The 22,689-nt window shown below is 27.7% G+C and overlaps 1 protein-coding gene across 4 annotated transcripts; it reads right to left on the bottom strand.

Moving 5' to 3' along the window:
- Nucleotides 1–9,655: 9,655 nt before the first annotated feature.
- LOC101492614 (glucosidase 2 subunit alpha-like) lies at nt 9,656–13,214 on the bottom strand. Of its 4 annotated transcripts, XM_027337496.2 has the most exons (6): nt 12,475–12,676; nt 11,645–11,714; nt 10,889–10,976; nt 10,642–10,762; nt 10,310–10,503; nt 9,656–10,044 (listed from the first exon to the last, which is right to left on the bottom strand). In XM_027337496.2, exons 1-6 carry the CDS (start codon nt 12,524–12,526, stop codon nt 9,976–9,978), a joined length of 594 nt encoding a protein of 197 aa, XP_027193297.1. In that variant the 5' UTR covers nt 12,527–12,676; the 3' UTR covers nt 9,656–9,975. The 4 variants fall into 4 exon arrangements, 2 of the variants coding, with proteins under 2 accessions (XP_027193297.1, XP_027193296.1); XR_001144583.3 differs by lacking the exon at nt 11,645–11,714 and having other exon boundaries at nt 10,139–10,503; nt 12,475–13,213; XR_012161592.1 differs by lacking the exon at nt 11,645–11,714 and having other exon boundaries at nt 10,189–10,503; nt 12,475–13,213.
- Nucleotides 13,215–22,689: the final 9,475 nt, after the last annotated feature.

The raw sequence follows: 22,689 nt of genomic DNA, 5'->3' as shown, positions 1-22,689 counted from the left end.
TGGATATTTTGTGATGGAATGGAACAAAATTTTCATTCTGTTATTTAGAAGTTAAACAGAATGCAATGAATTATAACGTTTTCTTTTAAAAATAATACATTCAATAAGAGAATGATGGAAGAAAAATGAAGGTATATGATGTAATTAGTTAGAATAGATGTCATCATCCTCCATTTTATTCCACCCATTTTGTAAAAAACAATACAATTAAATGTTATTTCATTTGATCTAGTTCCACTCCATTCATCATATATCACCAATTCAAATATGTGTCTGAATTAACTAATTCGGATATATAAAATAGACATCGTAATTGATTAATTTAGACTTATATTTCGGGGTTTTTAAGTAGGGCTGAACAAAAATGAATAAAGCAAGTGAGTGGTTTCAAATGGTTTATCTGTTAAATTTCTTAGTCTTGCATGGATATGAATTAGTTAGAATAGACTAAAACGAAATTCGTTTACATTTTGCATAAACTTAAATTAAAAAATTTATTTTACAAAGACTAAACCAAATTTTTTACATTTTGTAGAGACTAATTGCATATTTAAACCTTATAAAAATATCATATCAAACCTTGAAAATATGTTTTGTAGAAAGAAGATATAGACAAAATTCATAATTTTTTACTGTAGGTTAATCTTAATCTTTATAAAGTTTAACTTTTGGTTGACCTATTATATTCTCTTCATATAGATAGAGGTGTATAAAATATATTAATTACACTGTATTGATAAATTGGACTGTAAGGCGCTAAAAAATTTCAAACCAATTAAATGATTAATGAATTGAATAACAACTTTAAAACAAATCAGTTAATCAAATTTAATTAAAAAATTGGTTTAACCATTTTTAAACCTTTTTAATCAAAATCATCGTAAAAATAAACCACAAAATGAATTAATGTTAGTCCCAAATCACTCTCTCTCCCTATTATTGTTATCACTTAGCATCTAATCCCTTGTATTAGCAATACAACAAAGCTACAAGACCAAGTTTCAGTTTCGTCAAGCCAATATGATATGAATAATTTTCTGCAAGCCATAATGTATAAAGATTATTCTAATATTCTATTATCAATCAACAATAATGCATATTGGTTCATTTATCTGACCAATCTGTCATATGAATTCTCTAGGGTGGAATAGCTTAAATATATTAACAAAATTATACATGAGATTTAGCAGATACATCGTCACATTATTCAGATTTATTAGTTTCACAATTCAAGGATTCTCTTTCAAGTATAAACGTATTATTTTTTAAAAAAAATAAAAGATAAGCAAACAATTTAAGTTTTTATTAACATTAATTGAAAATTTACGGAAAAAAACAACAACATAAAAATACATAAAAGGCTACTAAAATTTATATTGATTGGTGTGATGGTGTCCATTCAACACAAAAAAGTTAATTTTAAAATAATAAGATAAAAAGTTGAGTAAAAATGTTCTCAATTGAAGCTTAAATAGATGAAACTTTGATAAAAATTATGCGTGTAAAATTAAGAGGAAAAGAAATAAAATTATGAGACATAAATTGAGTATAATATTTTCAAATAGTCTAAAAGCATTCAGAAAGAAGGTCTTTCATTTAGGTGCATAAGCAATCACGTGTTTATTTATACATTTAGAATGATATACCTTAATTTGTTAGTAAAGTTGTTTTGATCGCAGGAGAAAACGCCAACAAAAACAAACAAGTATCTTTTTTTGATTGCTTTACAACTAGATTTCAATTTCAACAATATTATAATATTATATATCACTCTCTTTTGGGAAAACCTAGGATCAGCCATAACAAGGTTACCACTCGGACTATACTATAGCCTAGTGGCTCATTCTTTTATTCTTTTATTTCATTTAAAGGAAACTGCATATAGTTGGCAAATATAATAGCATATGAAATTTATATAGTATTATATAAACTAAATATATAAATTAGAAGAGTATATAAGATAAAAAAATATTAAATATAAATTTAAAATATTTTAAATTAATAATCTTGTAATGAAGAATTAAAATTAATATATATATAATATTAACTTTCTTAGTCTTTTACAAAAATAAACATTATAAATTTTTTTTAAATTCTTTAATTTCAATCAAATTCAACACATCATATCGTAAACAAACGCGGATTTTTTTATATACATATATTAATTAAGTAAATAACTAATTTTGAAATACTAATTATATTTTCTATAAATCTTCAAATTATTAATGAAATTGTAAGCACAACGATAACAGAAATTAAAAATATTTTTTTATTAAATTGAAAGAATAATAATCTATTTTATCTTTAAAGAATATAGATTTATTTATTTTGTAATGGATTTAGAGTACTTTGTACTCTTTTAAATAAATTTGGTTTATCAGTATAAAATTATAAATCATAGTGAATTTATTCTCTTAGGAAAGTTTTAAAATTAGTGTCTAAGATCAATTTAGAGTTACTTATGAATGTCAAATCAGTGCTAAAAAAGGCAAAGGAAAATATATAAACAAGTGCACATGGTTTTGTTTGATTGGGCAGTAAAGTAGAAAAAGGTTTCCTCCAAACGATGATGTGGGATAACCTAGGATATCAGCCTACCCATAGCAGACAAATTAAAGTTGTTAATTTTTAATATGCTAGCATGAAACAAAGTGGCTTCATTGTTTAATATTTATTATAGACCGTGAAAGTATATACTTTGATACCTTTGTTAAAATGGAATTTATTTCACCATGAACCAAGTTTGGGGCCAATTAAGGTGATTGTTGAGTGCCAAATTTATTTGGACTAAGTGCTTTCGTTGTATAAATAACACTCCATCACTTTTACAATTAATATCACTTTATTGAAAAAATCATTTTAAGATGAATCTCATTTTTTATTTTTTATTTAATGTAACTTCAATTTTTTTTTTCAACTATTACTCTATTTACACTATTCTCAAAATATTAATTATATTTTTCATTTTCTATCATGGTAAAAAATAGATTAATAGTTAATAAGAGTAATTTGTTAAAAAAAATTAGTCGTTCATTTTCCTTATTATTGAATTTCGGTTAAAACTTTACACGATATTCATTTTAAAATAAAATAAATATAAAGATTTAGTTTATATATAAGTTGAGTGTAATTTTTTTTTTTAAAATATACAACATATCAAATTTTGACTTGTTGATATTTTTTGAGATATTTTAAAAATTAAACTAATAAAATGACATTATGATGTGATGTAATTTGATTAAATGTATGTGTTAACAAATTTAGTGTATATATAAAACATTTAATCTCATAAAATATGTTATAACAGATAAATATTCCATATAATGTTTTTCCGAACATTAATAATGATCAAATTCACACAAAAAAATAGATTACATAAATAATTGAACGATGATGGATAATGATCAATGAAAAGAATTTCATTAATAAAGATTAATATGACATGAACATCAATAAGCGTAAAACACTCGGGTTAGTTGTTGGAACTAAAGAGATATGAAGGTTTAGTTTCTAATTAAAATGTTTAAGAACAATGAGTAGTCTAAACATATTAAAAAGCAAAATAGTTTTGTAAATAGATACATCATTTCCAAGGGAACTCAAGTTCCTTAATATAGGTTGTGAGACAACCAAGAGATATTATCAAGGTTGGTTGTATTTAATGTTTGAATATTGAAAAATATTTTTAAAGAAGAAGACATTAATTATAGCCTTTAGTTTGATTGTGAACTAGTACAAGCCACCGTGAAAATATTCATGAAACCTAAGTGTTTATCACTTAACCTTTTGAAAAGATTTTTTGCTAAAATTTTTAAAGATGATTTTTTTAAACTAATATTCACCCCATGATAGTTTGTGTTTATTTCTCACCTTCTTTAATTTATAAAGAAATTCGTTGTCCGTAAAAGAATCGAATGTGCAACTCATATCAAGTCCACATAATGATCATTGATATTTAGGGTCGTCTTAATGTTTTTGTAGGTGTTATTCGAATTTAAATAATTAGGTCCTACTAACAAATGCAATTATATGGATTACCGACAAAATATCTATCAATAATTAACGTTGTAAGTCACAAAATCAATATCGAGTTCCTAAAATTTAAAACTCTAACATTAGATTAAATTCTAATAGATAATGAGTTTCTAACATAAGTAATTCAATGGTTAATGTACAAAATTAAAGATATCAATGCAATTTTTAAAAATTAGAGTATAATATTAAAAAAAATTGAGATCCTCCTCATATGAGGGTTTTATGTCAATATTCTAGTTGTTCGGTTTGATAGTTGACCCTGTATATATGCAATATAGGCATGGGGCGACTCCAAATTTAAGATTATTACTAGAAAATGTTGAATTATCGAAATACTTTGTGCAAAGAAATAAAGTTTTCTCTAACAAATTTAACTATTAACAAATACATAAGAGAGTGTCTTTGAAGTGATCTAATTGACTATACATGAAAATGTCAAAAATTATTTTTATTATTTTAAAAAATGTATAATCATAATTAACTAGTATTTCATTTTATCTTAATGATTCACTTCAAGAATCACTATCTTGTTATTAACAATTTCAAATAAATACATATTTTAAAAAATAAAAATAGTAAACGTTTTTATAAAATAAACATATTTTTATGGTTCAATTGGGTCTTATAAAAAATTTCTAATATATGTCATTTCATTATTGTGTTGAGATGTTTTCCATTTCTCAAAAGAAATAGAGAGCACTATTACTATAGTAGTTTTTTTTTTTTTTTTTGTATAAAATCAATAAATGTTTATTTTATGTCACATGTGCAAATATACAATAAAACTATAGTAATTGAAGAAATAAAGTGAATGAAAAATGAAGAGAATCTTCAACTCTATTTCTTTGGCATAAAATTAGCTAGAAGATATAATGATAACTTGTAATGTGAGCTTTGGCATTGCTTGTGTCCTATATTAATCTATTCCCCTTGCTTGTTTTGAGTACTCTCCTATACAAATAAGGAAAAATAAGAGAATACATGTATATATGATTAATATCTTGTCTCTTTTTAAAAAGTGTTTAAAAAGAGTACATTTTTGGCATTCGGATCTTATACAACTTAATATAGCAAGTGTTCTCTTAACATGAACCAAAATGGAGTGGTCTATAACACATTAAGCAAATTAACTTAGTGGAAGAAGCATTTTTACCATTTATATAAAACAAACTTGAATCATAATGTTTAAGAAATCCCTCTAGACTAATAATATATATAACAAATATAAATTAAAGTAGTTACCAAAGCCAGCTGTTCTTACTCTTAGTGTTGTCTAATCACAATCAAAGCTCTACATATAATTTAAATTAAAATCATCACTAATTAAAGGAGCATTGTATTTAATGAATGGTTGTGGGGAAATTGTAATAGGTATAGAGTGCTGAACTTGCTTCATCTGGAAAATATTCCCAAGCTTGCAATTTTCTTTCTAATTATAAAATTTTGATGAATATTTAAGAGACATCACCATGTGCATCAAACTCTTATTATATGTTCATGTTGAAGCATTATGAATATTATGTATTGCACGTGGGACCATAACAAAGTCATGTTAAATACCAATCTCACTCTATGTCACTTGCATCATTTGCATTGAGTTAGTTTTTTTATTCAAAGATCACCCCTTTTTTTCTTTTCTCTTCCTCTATTCAAACCTCCCATTAATTCTTTTACACCCCTTTTAGCTTTCATGGCTGAAAAAACCATATTATTAACCTTTCTAATTATCCTTATTATTATGCAACAAAATTTTGGTTCAATGGAAGCATCAAGGTTGCTTATAAATATTCATCCACCACCTACTTTCCCTAAAGTCTTATTGAAAAGTCCACAACCTCCTTCACTTGATTATTGGTATTCCATAAATGATGAAAATAAGGGTGGTGATGATGCTTTCCGACCAACAAGTCCAGGACATAGCCCTGGAGTAGGACATCAAACACCACCACCATGAAGAAGCTAGTTCCAATATATTTTGAAATTTAAGGTCGATTTATTTTGTGAAAATAATTATTTTTTATTTTCTAAAAAATGTGTTTATTTTATATTAATAAAAAAATTTTGAAGTGAACTATTATTATTGAAAACAAAATTAATTAATAAAGATACATTTCAAAAAATAATGAAAATTATTTAAATATTTTCATTTTTTTAGAAATGTAGATCATTATACACTTCAATAGTTTTTTTAACTCTTTGTTAACAACTCGTTGACAAATAAAATTAACACAAATTTTTGAAAATAAAAATAAATAATGTTTCCACAAATTAAATGACCACTACTACTATTGTGTTATTTTTTTTCTTTTTCATTTTCATGTTTTTGTTCCCTTTTTTTCCCTTGCATGAGAAATTGAGAGTAATAGTTTAAAATCTAGTAACTAGTTACAATAGCTTGGACTGTTTTTGCATGAGAAATTGATATATCTACCTACTCATGATGTTTCAATTTTGTTACTGTTTTGTAGACATATATTATATTATTTTTGGTTACTCTATCTTTTTTTTTTTTGTTACTGGCATATATAGTATGATACGTTGATTTATTATTAATATTTATAAATTTCATTATAGCTTATGGTTCCTTTTTTATTCTTATATCTTTTTGAATAACTTTGCTACTCATTTTTTATAAAAGACAATTTCAGTATTTTTCAGTCTTTAACATAAAAGACATTGGTACAATTTTAAAGTGAATTAATTCTTCTCTACATTCAATGAATTGTAATTTTTCCATATAAATCGAGACATACATATGTATATAAATATATAAATAGAACATAAGATATTTTCGTGTTGGAACATAAGATATAATTTAACAAATTATAAAAATAAAAAAATAAAAAGTGAAGACATATTTGTTAATGATTGAAGAGTATTTAAAGATAAAATTGTATTAACTTCTTTAAGATAGTTCATTGATCTACATATTTTTGTCGTATGCCTCTTCTAAAAGGATCGGAAAGATGTCAAAGATGCATCTGTTTAAAAAAAATTGAATCAAACAAAAATTAGAGAATGAAAAGTTAAACCTTTTTACCTTTAACTTTTGTTCTAATTCAATTTTTTAAGCAATATAATAATAATCATAAGCTACTAATTGACAATATATATTTGCATTTATTTACACAGAATATTGCAAAAAATCATATTGTACCTTTTATCAAATAGTATATATTTATTTGTTGCAAAGTAGAGCTATAGTGGACCATATTTTGAATGATCTTCACATTACTTTTCAGGTTAAGAGAGAGCTTCTTTATCCAGAATATGATTTTGATAATCTTAATCCCCTTTCCTAGGTCATGACCAATTCGTAGGTTTATTCCTATGTGACATATAATTAATAATTAACTAACAAGTTATGGTTAGAGATGACCTACTTGTTATCTGCCACCCCACCCAAAAGATTATACCACCAATATTAACTTATGCTTTATTTAATTTGAGGTTATATTCGATCAAGCAGGGATTTTGGTTTCATAATAATCCTAAGATTCGATCGAAAATGACATTTTATTTTTTAATTAATTTTCCGAAAATAATCTTATTATTACATCCTGGCCACTCCATTGCAAGCAATGCTATTATCTTACAATATGATAACTTTTTTATTAGTTGAAATTTATAAATTTTATTAAATTGAAATGAAATCGATGTAATTTAATAAAACATATACATTTCAATTAATAAAATAAAATATATGAATTTTAATTAATAAAAAAAATATATTAAAATATATATATTAGAAAGCGTATTATTAACATTTTTTTTGCAATGTATTGTAATAACTGTGGTGTGAATTTATATTCCTTTAAAAATTCCTAAAGTTTCTCTTAGGTCCATAGAGAGGGTAGAAATAAACCGTATAAATGATTGTGATGTTGGTGTAGTTGAAAAGTCTTGTGTAAAGGGTTTAGAGTAGTGATTATACTCTATTACAGCATACTTTTTGTTTAAGTGTTACAATTAGAAGTTAAAAATGTAAGGAAACCCTATTTCATTCCAATATACAAATATATACAAATTCAGCATTAGATTAAGTAATGACAAATATGAACATAGGAGCAATGGAGCATCAGTTCTTAATGAGGTAATTTAATAATGATGATGATAATAATATGCATTGTTTGCAGTTGTCAGGAAAATCACCACAAACACCACGTGGCGTTGTTGAACAAGGTGAAGTTGTCTGCCAGGAAAAAACTATATCATGCAGTTTTTGATAGTGTTGGTATCTTTTTTTCCCTATGCTTGGTGGAAAAATGAAAATATCATATGAAGTAACTATTTTTCCTTTCATTGTCAGCAAAAAAATTTCGTATCTCCAATGTGGTACTCGGAGATAGAGGAATGCTAACAGCACACTCTTCGTCATCAATGATTCAACACACTGATCACATAAATTGATCACTTCTTAGCAAATGCATATAATCCATATATGAATACTTGTGAAATAATTGTATTTATGCAAATTTACATGCATGTTGGTTGGATTATTGAATACTATTCAAATATTATATTTTTTATCTTAAAAGAAAAATAAATACTACTATAAATCAAATTCAATTTTGCGACAACGTAAAACTATCTTATTTTTAATTTTTGACTCTTGAGTTGCACAGCCCATATGGCTTGTGAATGTTTGAAATTTGTAGGATCTTACAATTTGTGTTACAATTACATGATGTACAATTTTGTCGGCCCTTGCTGTGCTAAGTAAAATCTCGATTTTGACTACTACATGTCTGCATAACAGAATATACAATAGTAGAAACTAAAAACTAAATTGAAAAGTTATTCAGACATGTAGGTAGTCAAAATCGAAATTAGCAAGCAATGCTATTCTTTTAGTACTCGTCTCATTATAGCTGAAATTAGCAGCTTTTGAAAAAAATTCTATAAGTTGTATCGTAGAATCATATTTTCTTGATTTAAGCTAAACAAATATACCATATGTTGATTTCAAACTTGTATGCAAAGTTTGGGGCTTCCTAAACTTATAAGGTGAATTGATTATATTACGAATTGTCATTATAATAAATTTAAATTCAGCCAATTTAATTAAATTGTTTGATATGATATTAAATCGATCAAGCTTGAGCTTGAGCCTTGAATACTCAGCTTGAATTTGCATTAGCTATGTGTTTGAGCTATGATTTAATACACTGTTTGACTCAATTCAACTCAATTCAACACCTAATAATGACGTGAGAGTTGAAGTCGTAATCTTAGGAAAGGCAGTTAATTTCTTGTTGGAGTCATGCAGTTTACTTATGTTAGCTTTTCTCTTTCAGTAGAGCAGAAAGAGAGCTTTGTAGATGCATCTAAAGGAGAGAGTGCTTTTGAGGATGATTTACAAATTGGCTCACCGCAGACTGAAAAATTGGACATTAATGGTCAAAAACCCGAGGTAGTCAGCTTTTGCTTGTTTTGCTGCCTCCTAAGTGTTTGTTTTTTCTTTCTAGCCTTTTTATGTTTGTTGTACCGCAATAGGGGCCCTGAAAGTGAACACATTTTATTGCACACTATTGGCAATCGGTCTTGAATGATATTTAAGACTTGAACTTTTCTCCTGATTTAATGAATATAAATACTGTGTTGGAGCTGCTACTACATATGACCTCCAAATTCTGTAATGAATACTTAGTGTTGGATAACGTGTTTAAATAATTTTTTATGCAGAGCCTAGTTAATATTATGTGGACTTGCTAAACTTGTACAAAAAGAAAATCTAAGTTCTAATAATATTCAAAACATATTTTATGAAAAGCGTGGGTTAGCTGTGCTATTGTGCTGTTGCAGAGCAGCATGGCTGGCTAATCTGCCACTATTTTGTCTTGGTTGCATTTTGTTTTCAAGTAGTGGCTTTGAGTCCAATTATGTGAGTTTTTTCATACAATTGGGTCGCCAAGATGAAATCATCTGAAAACCTAGCTGTTACCGCCCATTGCTCTTCACTGACTTTCCAGCTCTGACCTGCTGTTTTTTGGCCGGCACCTTCACACGCTGTAAAGTAATGAAGAATAAGCATGAAAAAAGAAGGAAGAAGAAATAAAAGCAAGAAATAAAGGAAGCAGAGAAGAAAGATCCAGAGATGCACCAGTGCGGCTGGAGGTTGCAGTAGACAGTAGGAGAGAAGAGTCTTCTTACATTTTATAGTTTAATGGAGAAGAGGAAGTTTTAGTTTTGTGGTTGGGGGTTTCATTCACATAATAAGCCCAACGATGACCCAAGTTTTTATTTGGTGAATAAGTTAGCATGAATAGCATACCATTGCACCCCCACCTAGTAATAATTGAATGTGGAAGCGGCGTTTCGGTCTTTTCCACGATCCTTCAGTTTTGTGCACACTCACAGTAACAACCGACGATTGAAGTTCAGCCACATAATGTGTTAATAAATAATTTCCTTTAGTGAATTCATATCCATCGCCATCATCCTTGAATAGAAAACCTTCAGCTTTCCCTGTCAATGGTTTAAATCTTATTCATATAATCTTTAAGAGCAAGAAACTAATCTCAAGAGTAAAAACCTTATTAAAATATCAGTTATCAACTTATGGCATTCAAACATGCCAAGGTCTAACTGAATGTATGTACTTACCATATTCATCTAAAGCCACGAGAAGTGTCAGTTCGTCCGAAGGATTAGCTTCTCCAACATGCTGAAGAGGGAGTCCCACAGGAATTATTGAGCCACCTTTCAAATATAAAGCTGGTAAATCCTGAAATGTTCCAAACAGAATAAAAAATAAAATAAATGATTTTCTTATGAAGATAATAAACATAAAAACATATAATTGGCAGTACTACTAAAATAAAATACAAACAAAATGAACAGAAACAAATACCGGATGTGAATCATTAAAATCAAAACCCAACCATGTTCCCTTTGGCAGAGTAATCTCCAACTTATCCAACCCCTGATTGCGTGTGGTGCTGATCAAGATACAAAGAAGACATTAAATCAGCACAACTTGTGAGATTAGGTAATAAATGAGAGAAAACAATACTCATCCATTTTTATATTTTCCTCTATAATGCCAAATGGACATTGTCGGATGAGGTGTTTCAACTTAAATACAAAAAAAGGCAGAAACCAATAGAATATGCCAATATATCTCAAGTCTTAACAAAAATTAGAAAAGCTTGATTTTAGAGTAGAATTTTGTTAGGAGCAATATTTTTAATTAGATTAAGATTTGACTATCCAAGTCAGATCAGACTTAAATTTCAGTTTTAGAAGTTTCAGCAGATTCATATCTCAATTGATCCTAACCAGAAACTTGGAATGATCACAAGTCACAAGGGTGAACAACCACCACCATCATTGTTAATATTGCTTATAAAAGAAAAGGAAGGGTGGACATTGTATGACTTTAACTAGAGATTTACTGAGACAAGGACTCTTAATTTAACCCTCGAAAAGATGACTTGTTCCTTTTCCTACCTATCATTCCCCCTTTCACAATGACTAAGATATATAAAAAATTTCTACTAAAATGCATAAAAGCATTCGGAAAACCAGACTAATTCGTGCAAAGACACCTCTCAAAATATAAGTGTCGTCTAGATTGATGATTGACAGAGTAAGCAAGCAGAATAACCTTGCATACACTAAAACCGGACCGAGCAAAAACGAATTTTCAAGTTTCCTCAAGCTAGGATCTTTTGGATCTGCAAAAGCACAAACAAAAAAATTACAATGTATAAGAGCAAAATTCAAATAACATCAATACAAAGACACTAGAAGTAATCAACAGAACAAGAACCCACCAGCAAAGAAAGTAGGGGTTGCCACAGGAGTGCCCCTTGTATGTGCAAAATAAAAAAGTGTGTAGACAAGGGGGATAAGGCGGTAGCGCCTCTTCAATGCCAATCGGCAAACTTCTTCACACTAAAAATTAGAGCTTAACTAGTGATGCACAGTTTTAGCATATAGGTAACTGAAATTACATAACACCATTTGGTTAAGGAAGGAAAAAGAATCATAAGGACAGTAAGTTGACGTGTCCCTGTCATTCATCAGACAAACTTGTCATTGGCTCTCATCTGAGTGCTAAGGTCACATTGTAAAGAATTAAAGGGTTTTCTATTAAAGAAACACACCATTCACTCAAAATTTACTCAGAAGGCACATATGATTTTATGCTCTAGATATCTTAAATGAGCTAGACCCCCCACAACACCGAGATTCGAATCTAACTGAGAGATGTACTCCCCATTTAATCTCTAACACACCTCAGTATCGCTCGGTTAATCTAAAAGGTCAATAAAAAGCATTCCATAAAACAAAATTGGATTAAATATTTGTTCATACATTGCTTTGCAACAAAAATTTGTCCATATATTTTCTACACAAAACTAACAACAAAGCTATCGAAAACAAAGCTAAATCCGAAACGTGTGGAATTTCTCCTTAAAGAATCTATCATACTCATTTTGAATATGTAAAGCAAGTTCCTCTTCTCCGAAACCCTTAAGCCCATTACTCAAAACCCTAACAACATACTCATCAGGTTCAACACTCGATCCCCATCCACTCCTCTTCATCATCTCATAAATCCTAACAGTCGATTCTCTCCTCTGCGCACAAACAACAGCCTTAATCAAATTCAAAATCCCTTTCCTCTGAACCTCATCACACTGAATCCCACCCTCCGTTTCAATCTCTTCAATCAAACGGTCCACATCTTCTGACATATTACAGTTACCAAGCGCCTGCACCATTTCCGCATAAAGCGATAGATCTGCTCCGTATTCAGATCTGACGGCGGAGAAGACACGGAGTGCGAGGGTACAGTGTTGTTGGCGTAGAAGCTCCTTTAGAGTGGCGACTAGGTCAGATTTGATTAAACGAGTGAGAGTATTGGAAAGGAGTTGGATTTGGTTCGGTGGATTGATTCGGTTGATGCGTTTTAGAGTTTGGATGGCTTGGATTGCTTCGATGCTTAGGAATCGACCTTTTATTAGAGGTCCACGTTGGGAACGCGGTCCTCCACATCGTACTGGAATATAGTTACGGCGCGTGGTGGCAGGTTTTGGTGTTAGAGAGGGTTGGGGTTTAAGGAAAGTGGGGTTTTGGTGGAGAGAAGAAGCCATTGTTGTGTTGAGTGCTTTACAGAGATGGAACTTGAATCAACCACGATAACAAATCTTATCTATCTAAAATAACAATTACTGTATATTCTTTTATCTCATCAATGTACAAATAATTTTATTCCAAAGAGTTAAAAATAGCAAATTAGTAGGATTTTATTCAACGAGTTTTTATATATAAAAATTTTAGAAATGATTAGTCATGATTTGTTCACTGTTTTACTTGCATGAAAATTAAACTCAAATTTTTACTTCAAAGAATTTCATTGTGATATATCATCTATTATACTATAAATAAATTACAATTGTTACACCATTATAAATATTTAATTTTTACTATAATTATTTCTAAAATTATAGAATAAAAAAATTATATATACTATTGATTTTTAACTATATATTTGACGTATTCAAGTGACACAATGTACAATAGTTAAATTTTTTATTGAATTAAAAAAGTATGAGATTTATTAATTATGATAAGAGATTGGTAGAACGTGAATATTTTAACTTAATAGAAATGTCCTTCAACTCTTACTCAAATGTGATATTATTATCAAATTAGAACTTTAAAGTTGTGTAAATTAATTATAATAAAATTTATTATCTTTTCTAGAAGGAAAAAAAAAAAAACTTAAATTCAGACTTCAAATTACTATATACTGTAGTACAAACAAAAAAAAAAGCTTAAATGGAGTATTAGTTCTCATGTTTTACCAATTTTTGGACGTTGGTCTTCATATTTCTAAATCAGCAAATTTGGTCCATCAGTTTTCTCAATTTTTGAAATTAAATTTGTCATTTTTCACTTATGCTCACGTGTAAGGGTGGGAATAGGTCAGGTCAGACTTTGAAATGTCTGAGTCTGACATAGGATTAATTTTTTAGGCTTAAGTCTGGTCTACGGCCTATCATAAATTTTTTTTTCTACCTGATCTTTTTAAAAGTCTAGTCTGGCCTAAAAGCCTATTTAAAAGTCTTATTTATATTAACACATTTAAATGCTCTATTCATACCACATGATACTATTCACATACCAATATCAATGTACATGTCTATATATATTAAACAAAATATAATTTTTCTAATAAAAAATAATTTAAAAAAAAAAAACTAAAACAAACATCCTTTAAACCCTAAAACATAATTTTTGGTTTCAAAGAATAGATTTTTTTTTTTTTCTGAAACAAACGCACTTATTATTACCTCTCAAACAAATATGTAACGACTAGTGAGTGATTGACTAATTGAATGGCTACCGAATATGAAACGACTACAAAATATATGACTACTGAGTGATTGTCTAACTGATATAATTTAAAATAATAAATAATATTATTAATATAATAATAAAAAAATAATATTAATAAATAACAAAATATATATAGGTCGCTCTGTCAAGTCTAATTGGCTTTTTTTATAAGTCTTAGTCTGATATATTTAAATAAATAGGTTTTAAAAATAGCATGAGTCTAGCCTTTTTATTAAATAGGTCAGACCAGGCCTGACGTATAGGCCCCAGACGGCCTAACCTATTTTCATCTCTACTTACGTGGCATAGTTTAATATGATGTGGTATTTGTTAATTTAATAATTATTGTCACATCAAATAAATATTGGTATATAATTTATTATATTTTTGTAAAAAACTATTATTAATTAATTGAAATACTTAACTATTTTTCAAAGTAAAAAGTTGTTACTAAAGTAAAATAAAAAAATAAAAAACAAAAATTGAAAAAGTCAAAATAAAAAAGGCAAGAATTGAAAAACTATGAACCCTAGCAGAAGATAAGAGGAAAACGCAGCAGCTCAATATCGTCATCAACGCATTATACGATTCATCAGTTTATGCATTTCGTGATTCATATGTTGTGTATCAATTTCGTCAACTCGTAATCTTTCTACTCGCGATTCTTTTGCGTTTCTGTGTTTCATCATTTATCACGGTCGTTCTTTGCGTTTCATCATTCATTGTTGAACTCGTAATCGTATGTTGTGAATCATCGATTGATTAAATGACTTCATAGCATATAAATGACTGTGAATCATTCATCTTTATTTTGCGTTTTGATTTTTCTGATTTTTACAGATTTTTTATTAGTTTTTCTTCTGTTTTTTTTCCTGGTTTTTACTTTTTTTAATGGTTTTATGGATTATTTTACTTTTTTTTTCTGTTTTTTTTAGTTTTTTACTATTTTTTGCTTTCTTGTATTTACTGTTTTTCAATTTTTATATTGGTATTATTTTTCTAATTTTTTACTGTTTTTTTCTTCTGGTTTTCTTGGTTTTTTTTTTATTGTTTTTTCAATTTTTTAATTATAGATTTCTCAAATTGTTTGACTTTTTATTATATTTTTTTATTGGTTTTAACTGACTTTTTTTATTGTCTTTTTTCTTTTGGTTTTTCTTTTGGTTTTTTATTTTATTTTTTTCTCTTTTTCTTTTGTTTTATATTAGTATTTTGCGGGTTCCTTTTTTCAATAATTCTTTTTTGAAAAAAAAAATTACCAATCTACTCCTATTCCAAAATAATATACCAAAATGCCCCATTTTTTTTTAGTTATTAGTCGTCATTTGGAATAATGACTTTCTTAAGGAAGCTCAAGTTCCAAACGACGACTTCCCAAATAGTTTTTTTTTTAAAAAAAAAAATCAATTTTTTTTTAAATTTTTAATGAAATAACATAAATATTAAATATATAATTAATTAATATAATTCATAAAAATATATAAATAGAAACATAATTATTTTTATAATTCATAAAAACATAATTATTTTTGTTATTTCAATTTATTTTCAATTTTTATTGAATTAACAAAAATAATATATATATATATATATATATATATATATATATATAATTCATAAAAATACAAAAATAGGTAGAAAATTGAAATTACGATTAAAGTTTCAATTACATAATATATTCATAAAAAATATCACAAATTACGATAATTAATATCGAAGGTGACCTCCAGTACCACATTGCCGAGATTTTCTCACACGTACGAGATTTTGACGACGCCTTGGTACATCACGAGTTTATTCTTCTTCTTCTTCTTCCTGATCTTCGTCTTCTTGCTGTTGAGGATGTCTAGGAGGAAGTGCTGCAGAAGAACTACTTCCACCTTGAGTCCAGTTGGATATTTGATTCAACGGAGTATATGAATTCTCAAAACTTAGAATTTGAAAGTTTTGTTGACACGTATTATTCAGTAATTGGGTAGCGGACTCAGGTGTATTATGACGAGTGTTGAACGTGTTATACAATAATTCTTCTTCACTTGATGCAAATGATAGTCGACGATTGTCTTCTAGACGTGGTTGTTGGCTGATAAAATTAAATTGTTCCCATGGTGTGAACCTGTAAGATTGATGTGGTGTGTGGGTAAAAGTATGAGGAGGCGGTTGAGTGTCAAGAGGTGTTGGTATATAATATTGATTTTGTTGTGTTGTGTTGGACTTTGATTCTTAGAAAAAATATTGGCTAGATTGTGGTGTAGGTTGGGGGTGAAAAAAATGTTGACTAGATTGTGGTAGAGGTTAAGGGTGAAAAAAATGTTGGCTAGATTGTGGTGGATGTTGGGGTGGATTGACATGAGGATCAATCAATTGGTTTTCTACAGAAATAAATCGTTTAGAATTTTTGCAAAACCAAACCATGTATTCATAACTTGGTTTGAATTCAACATTTAGAGGTTGACCATGAAGAATATGATTCTCTCGCTCATTCCACTATTTGTTCTCATTTTCGTAGAATAATGCCCAATTGAGAAAAGTCTTACAATGACCTTCCAAGGTGGTTGTTGGCTATGCAAAAATTTCTTCCAGAAACTATTGTGGAAATGGAAGTATCACTTGCATATTCTAATAATACTCTATTACAGGGGTCAAAAATTTTCAAACGACTATTCTAGGCTTTCCATCCGTGCATATCTGGGTTTAAATTTTGTAAACCATTTATCTCAGTGGATGGAACTTGGTTGTACGAAAAGTACAAGAGGACTCTTTTGTTTGCTATTGCACAAGATGGAAACAAAAATACAATTCTCATTGCTTATGCACTTGTGGAAGGTGAGAAAGGGGGTGCTTGGAGCTTTTTTAGAAAAATCTAAGAAGGTATGTAACACCTCAAGTCGACGTTTGTTTGATTTCAGATAGACCCAAATCCTTTAAAAGTGCTTATAATAATCCAAATAATGGTTGGCATGATCATCCGTCAACACATGTGTACTTTATCTGACACATTACACAAAATTTCATGAGAGAGTTCAAGGACAAGGAACTTCAAAGAAAACTTGTTTGTATGAGTAATGATTTAATTCTTCTTAGTATATTTTTCACTTATCACTTTATCACATTTGATAATTTTTATATTATTTCTAACATGATATGCATTAAATAAGTCATCATTCAAATATTACCGCAAAGAAATCAAGATGGAAAATCAAGAGGCTTTAAGATGGATCGATAATATCCCCCAAAACAATGGACTATGGCTTATTCTCAAGGTCGACGATGGGGACACATGACAACAAACATTTCCGAGTCAATCAACGCAGTGCTCAAGGTTACACGCAATCACTGCTTTGGTACAATCAATACTATAGATTGAGAGTTTTATATGCAGAAAAGGGACAACAACATCAGGCATCATTAGCTTCTGGTCGAGTATACACAGACGATTGCATGAACAAGATTAAATGTGAAGTTGGTAAATCTAATACTCACCAAGTCATGCAATTCGACCAAAATCATTATTCTTTCATGGTGCATGAAACAATAAACTCAAGAAAGGTGCGACCAATTGGTTATTTTGAAGTCAACCTTCAAAGAAAATGGTGTGATTGTTGAAAATTCTAGGCTATACATGTTCCTTGTTCACATGTCATAGTTGCATGTGCTTATGCTTGTCAAAACTATTTAATGTTTCTACCTGACGTGTACAAGGTTGTTAATGTATTTAACATCTACAAAGAAGAGTTTTCATCTATACCTAATGAAGGATATTGGCCCACATATGAAGATGAAATATTGTATCACAATCCTAAACTGCAGAGAATTAAAAAAGGTCGTTCAAATAGTACCCGTATTAGAATTGAAATGGACGTTAAAAAAAAAGTACCAAGAAAATGTAGAGTATGTCGATTAATTGGCCATACTCGAAAACATTGTCCAAATGTTACAGCCAGCTCTAGTCAATTATCGTAATTTAAAATTTCTATTTATGTATTTTTATATATTTTTATGTATTTTTATGAATTATATATATATATATTTTTTTTTTTATTTCAATAAAAATTGAAATAATTTTTATTTTAAAAAAAATCTTTGGGAAATCGGCATTTGGAACTTGGACTTCCAAAAAATTTATCGTAATTTAAAATTTCTATTTATCTATTTTTATGAATTATATTAATTATATAAAAATTACTTTTGTTATTTCAATAAAAATGGAAATAATTTTTTTTTAAAACTTTGAGAAATGCCCATTTGAAACTTGGGTTTACTAAAACTTTATCGTAATTTAAAATTTTTATTCATTTATTTTTATGAATTATATTAATTAATTATATATATAATATTTATGTTATTTCATTAAATATTAAAAAAAATGATTTTTTTTTTAAAAAAAACCCTTTGGAAAGTTGCCATTTGAAACTTGGGCTTCCTTAAGGAGGTCGCCATTCCAAATGGCGACTTATAACTAAAAATAAAAAGAGGGCATTTTGGTATATTTTTTTGAAAGGAGAGTAGATTGGTAAAGTTTTTTCAAAAAAAGGTTATTGAAGAAAAAAATCCGTATTTTGCAAATAAATTTACTGATTTTTCAAATTTTTTTTTGTTATTTTTTAGTTTTTTTTACTAATGTTTTTATTTTATTTTTGTATCGGTCTTTCTTGTTTTTTGTTGGTATTTTACAAGTAAAGTTTTTAATTTTTACAAATAATAATTTGATATTTTATGAAAACTTTTTTTTCAAATTATTTAATCAATTTTAATATTCAAATATTATTTATTTTATAAATATAATTTATATATTTAAATATAATATGATGTGGCAATAATATTTAAATTAACAAATACCACGGCATATTAAACTATGTCAACATAAGCATAATTGAAAAATGATAAATCTAATTTTAAAAATTGAGAAAATTAAGGGACCAAAATTACTGATTTAAAAATAGACGGACCAAAATCTAAAAATTACTAAAATATGGGGACTAAAACTGCATTTAAGCCAAATTTAAAATATAATATTTAATTTAATAATAGTTAGTTTTCGTAATTATATTTTTTTTCAAGATCAACTAACTACAAAAAGCAAAGGAAGATGGAAATGTTCATAAAGTAGAAAAATAAATATGATTAGATATATGACAAGTTCACAGCGATGAACACGGTGACACCTGTTGTAAATGCAGCTTGATTGGTCATATGTCATGGCCCCTCTATCTCACTTTGGTTTATCCTTTCATAGTAAAAATTAAGAATAATTTTTTTTTTTCTTTTAAGTTTAGTCAACGTAAAAAATATTATGCGTATGTGTTTAATTATTGTCTATGGTTAAATTTAAAAATAATTACAATAAAAAATCACATATTTTTAATAATTTAATGATAAATATATCCACCACTCTACAACAACATTAATAAATGAAATTTTTTATATTAATACTCCTTTTTCAAAATTATACACTAAATTATTTTAAATTGAAAATAAAATATTAAATTTTTTATTTTTTAAACTCTTTTAGAAGTTGCATCCTAGGCCTGTGCCACGAGGTGAAGATTTTTTTTTTAGGTCCAGTAGAGGATTGCATTTTGAGAATGTGACTATATGGTGAGGTATTTTTTTTTCATTTTAATAATTCAGTTATTGATTATTTAATAAATAAAAAATAATTTAAATATTTAAAAAATCAAAATATTATTGATAAAATAAAATACATTAATAAATAATAATAGTAGTAATGTAATAATCTTATCAATGTAATATTATTTCACACGCTTAATCAGATTTGACTTTAATCGAGGTGAAACTGACTTCCAAAGTTGTTCAATTGTTTTTGTCAAAAATCCAAGACCTTTTCTTACATAATTGACCATAACTTACTATTTTTTTTTTTACATTCTTCATCTTAAAGTTTTATGTTTTTCTTTTCTTTCTTATGTACTTTTATTTTTCATGAGTTGTCCCACATAAAATGATAGCTAAATTTATTAATCACTCATTGGGTATAAACATGGTTGAGGAATGAGGTTATAAGGTTCGTTTTATTGGCTAAATGGTATGAGTTAAGGAATGGAGTGATAAGGAGGTTTATTTTTCGTTTCATTATGAATCACTACTCCTTCTCCCGCCATGAATGAAAAACAAAAAACATCAAGTTTCTTACTGAAAAAAAGAAGGTGTGCTTCAAACGACCCATCCACCAAAGTTCTCCGATCTAAAAAATAATCACAAAAAATGTACAACAAACCTCCGATTTACTATCTATGAAAAAACGACAACGAATGGCTGGTTGGAGGACAGTGGTGTGATATAGTCAGTGTATAGTGGTCAACAGTGGTGAGAGAAGTTGAAAGTTGTGTTCACGATAATGGCGTCTGGTTTCATAACAAAGAAGACAACAAATAAACTTTAAGGATCACAAACAGACTGTAAAGAAGGCAACAAATGATCACAATGATGGTGACTCAAATTTATCGCAATAAAGATGATTATGTTTATGCGAAAGCGAGCTTTAAACCAAGAGCTCGATTTTAAAAAAAAATTATTGAGGTTTGATTTATGAAATCTTGCTCTATATAGTTTGTTATGGTGAATTTCATTTCTCTTTGTTCTTCTCTTTTTGAACTATTGATTGTGATTTTGTTTGTTTAAATGAAATTGATTCTTAAATGATTATGTTATTGAATTGATTAACTCAAACATAGGAAGAGAAAACATAAACTAGATGTTTCATTGAAAGTGTTTGATGTTATGTCTATCTTTTTAATCTTGGGTTTTCAAGATTAATGTTGGTTGGATGGTTGCTTAATTCATTTACCTGAATTAATCTTCTTGCCATGAGTATTTATAGTACTAAAATTGTTGATTATGGGGGAGTTTCTTGTTGTAATTAGAAACCAAAAACGAAATTAACACATGAATGCTTGTTTATGATTAATGATTTAATCAAACTCGATTATCATTGAAATCATTGGATTTGATTGATTATTTTTAAATGATTGTTTTCAATTATACTATTTATTTGTAATTATTTCATTGTTAAACTAAACTCCTCTAGATATTTTAATTGTATTTCTTAATTTAGTTGAATTTTAAAGTTGGTCAATAAGAAAACAATTATATCTAAAACTTTTCTTATCAGTAGATTTTTAATTAGGTTTTTATTAATTTTGGTGGGTACGACACGTATCTCTTCTTCCCCCCTTTTCCTTATCACGACAAGTATTTGTTCAATAAGAGAGAAAAAAATAAAATATTAAAAGAATTAAATTTTTTAAATATAAAAACTCAAGATAAAAGCTAGAAAATATAAAGTTAGAAATTAAATTTTGAAGTCATTTTTTGTACATTTTTTTTTTTTATAAAATTAGAATATTGTAAACATACTTGCAAAAAATAATTTAAAAATATATGTTAATTTAATAATAGAGAATAAATATATGTTAATGTTATTTGAACAATCTAATTAACACACGATTAGTGGACAATTGATCCATGGATATAATCACATTTATTTGTGTTAGAGAAAGACAAACTAAGGTTGTGAATTAATATTATTTTTATCAATTTTTTTTTATATAAAAAATGATATTTATTCATTCAAATTGATCAACTACATATGATATAAATATAAACTCAATATCACTAAAAAGAAAAATGATAAATCTGTGAACATACAACCTCCAAGTTAATGGCATAAAATAGCAAAATGTATATAAATAATGTGAAAAATCAAAGTGATTGAAATACTTATGTCTTTAGATCTGCAACGTCGACGACCTAATTATTAGTTGAATCACTACTTAAGTGGTAAGAGTTGAAATATTGAAGTTTTATGAAAGAGGTCCATAATTTGATCTCTAGCGCTAACAATTCCTCTCAACTGATGATTAACCACTAACATTTGTCTATAAAAAATCCATAATCAAGTAGAGATTGTTGGAATTGGTTGAAATTGAAGCATGTAGAAAATATTCAACATTGTCTAGTATCGTAAATGAAGAGGAATGTCAAAGCTATATATATGAACTCTAGTATTTCGTTAAAAAATGTATTTGTCGGCAATATTTAATGTTTGTATCTATCTTTCTTCTTTTCTCTTATATTTTTGTTTTAATTAGAATGTTCTAAGATGTAATTATAATAAGGGTTAAGATTATAACTATCTACGATTGACTAGCAATAACCTCAGTATATACTTTCACTAGAAAATTATAAAACCCAATATAAAGGATTTTTTTCTTTATATATTTTTTCAAAAAACAAAATCCAAAATATCCAATTTTAAAACTTTAGAGGTTAGTAGATGGT

This window comes from Cicer arietinum, chromosome 8 (assembly GCF_000331145.2).
Source record: "Cicer arietinum cultivar CDC Frontier isolate Library 1 chromosome 8, Cicar.CDCFrontier_v2.0, whole genome shotgun sequence".
NCBI classification, from domain to species: domain Eukaryota; kingdom Viridiplantae; phylum Streptophyta; class Magnoliopsida; order Fabales; family Fabaceae; genus Cicer; species Cicer arietinum.
The sequence above is the reverse complement of the archived record's forward strand: the minus strand, read 5'-3'. Positions and strand labels throughout refer to the sequence as shown.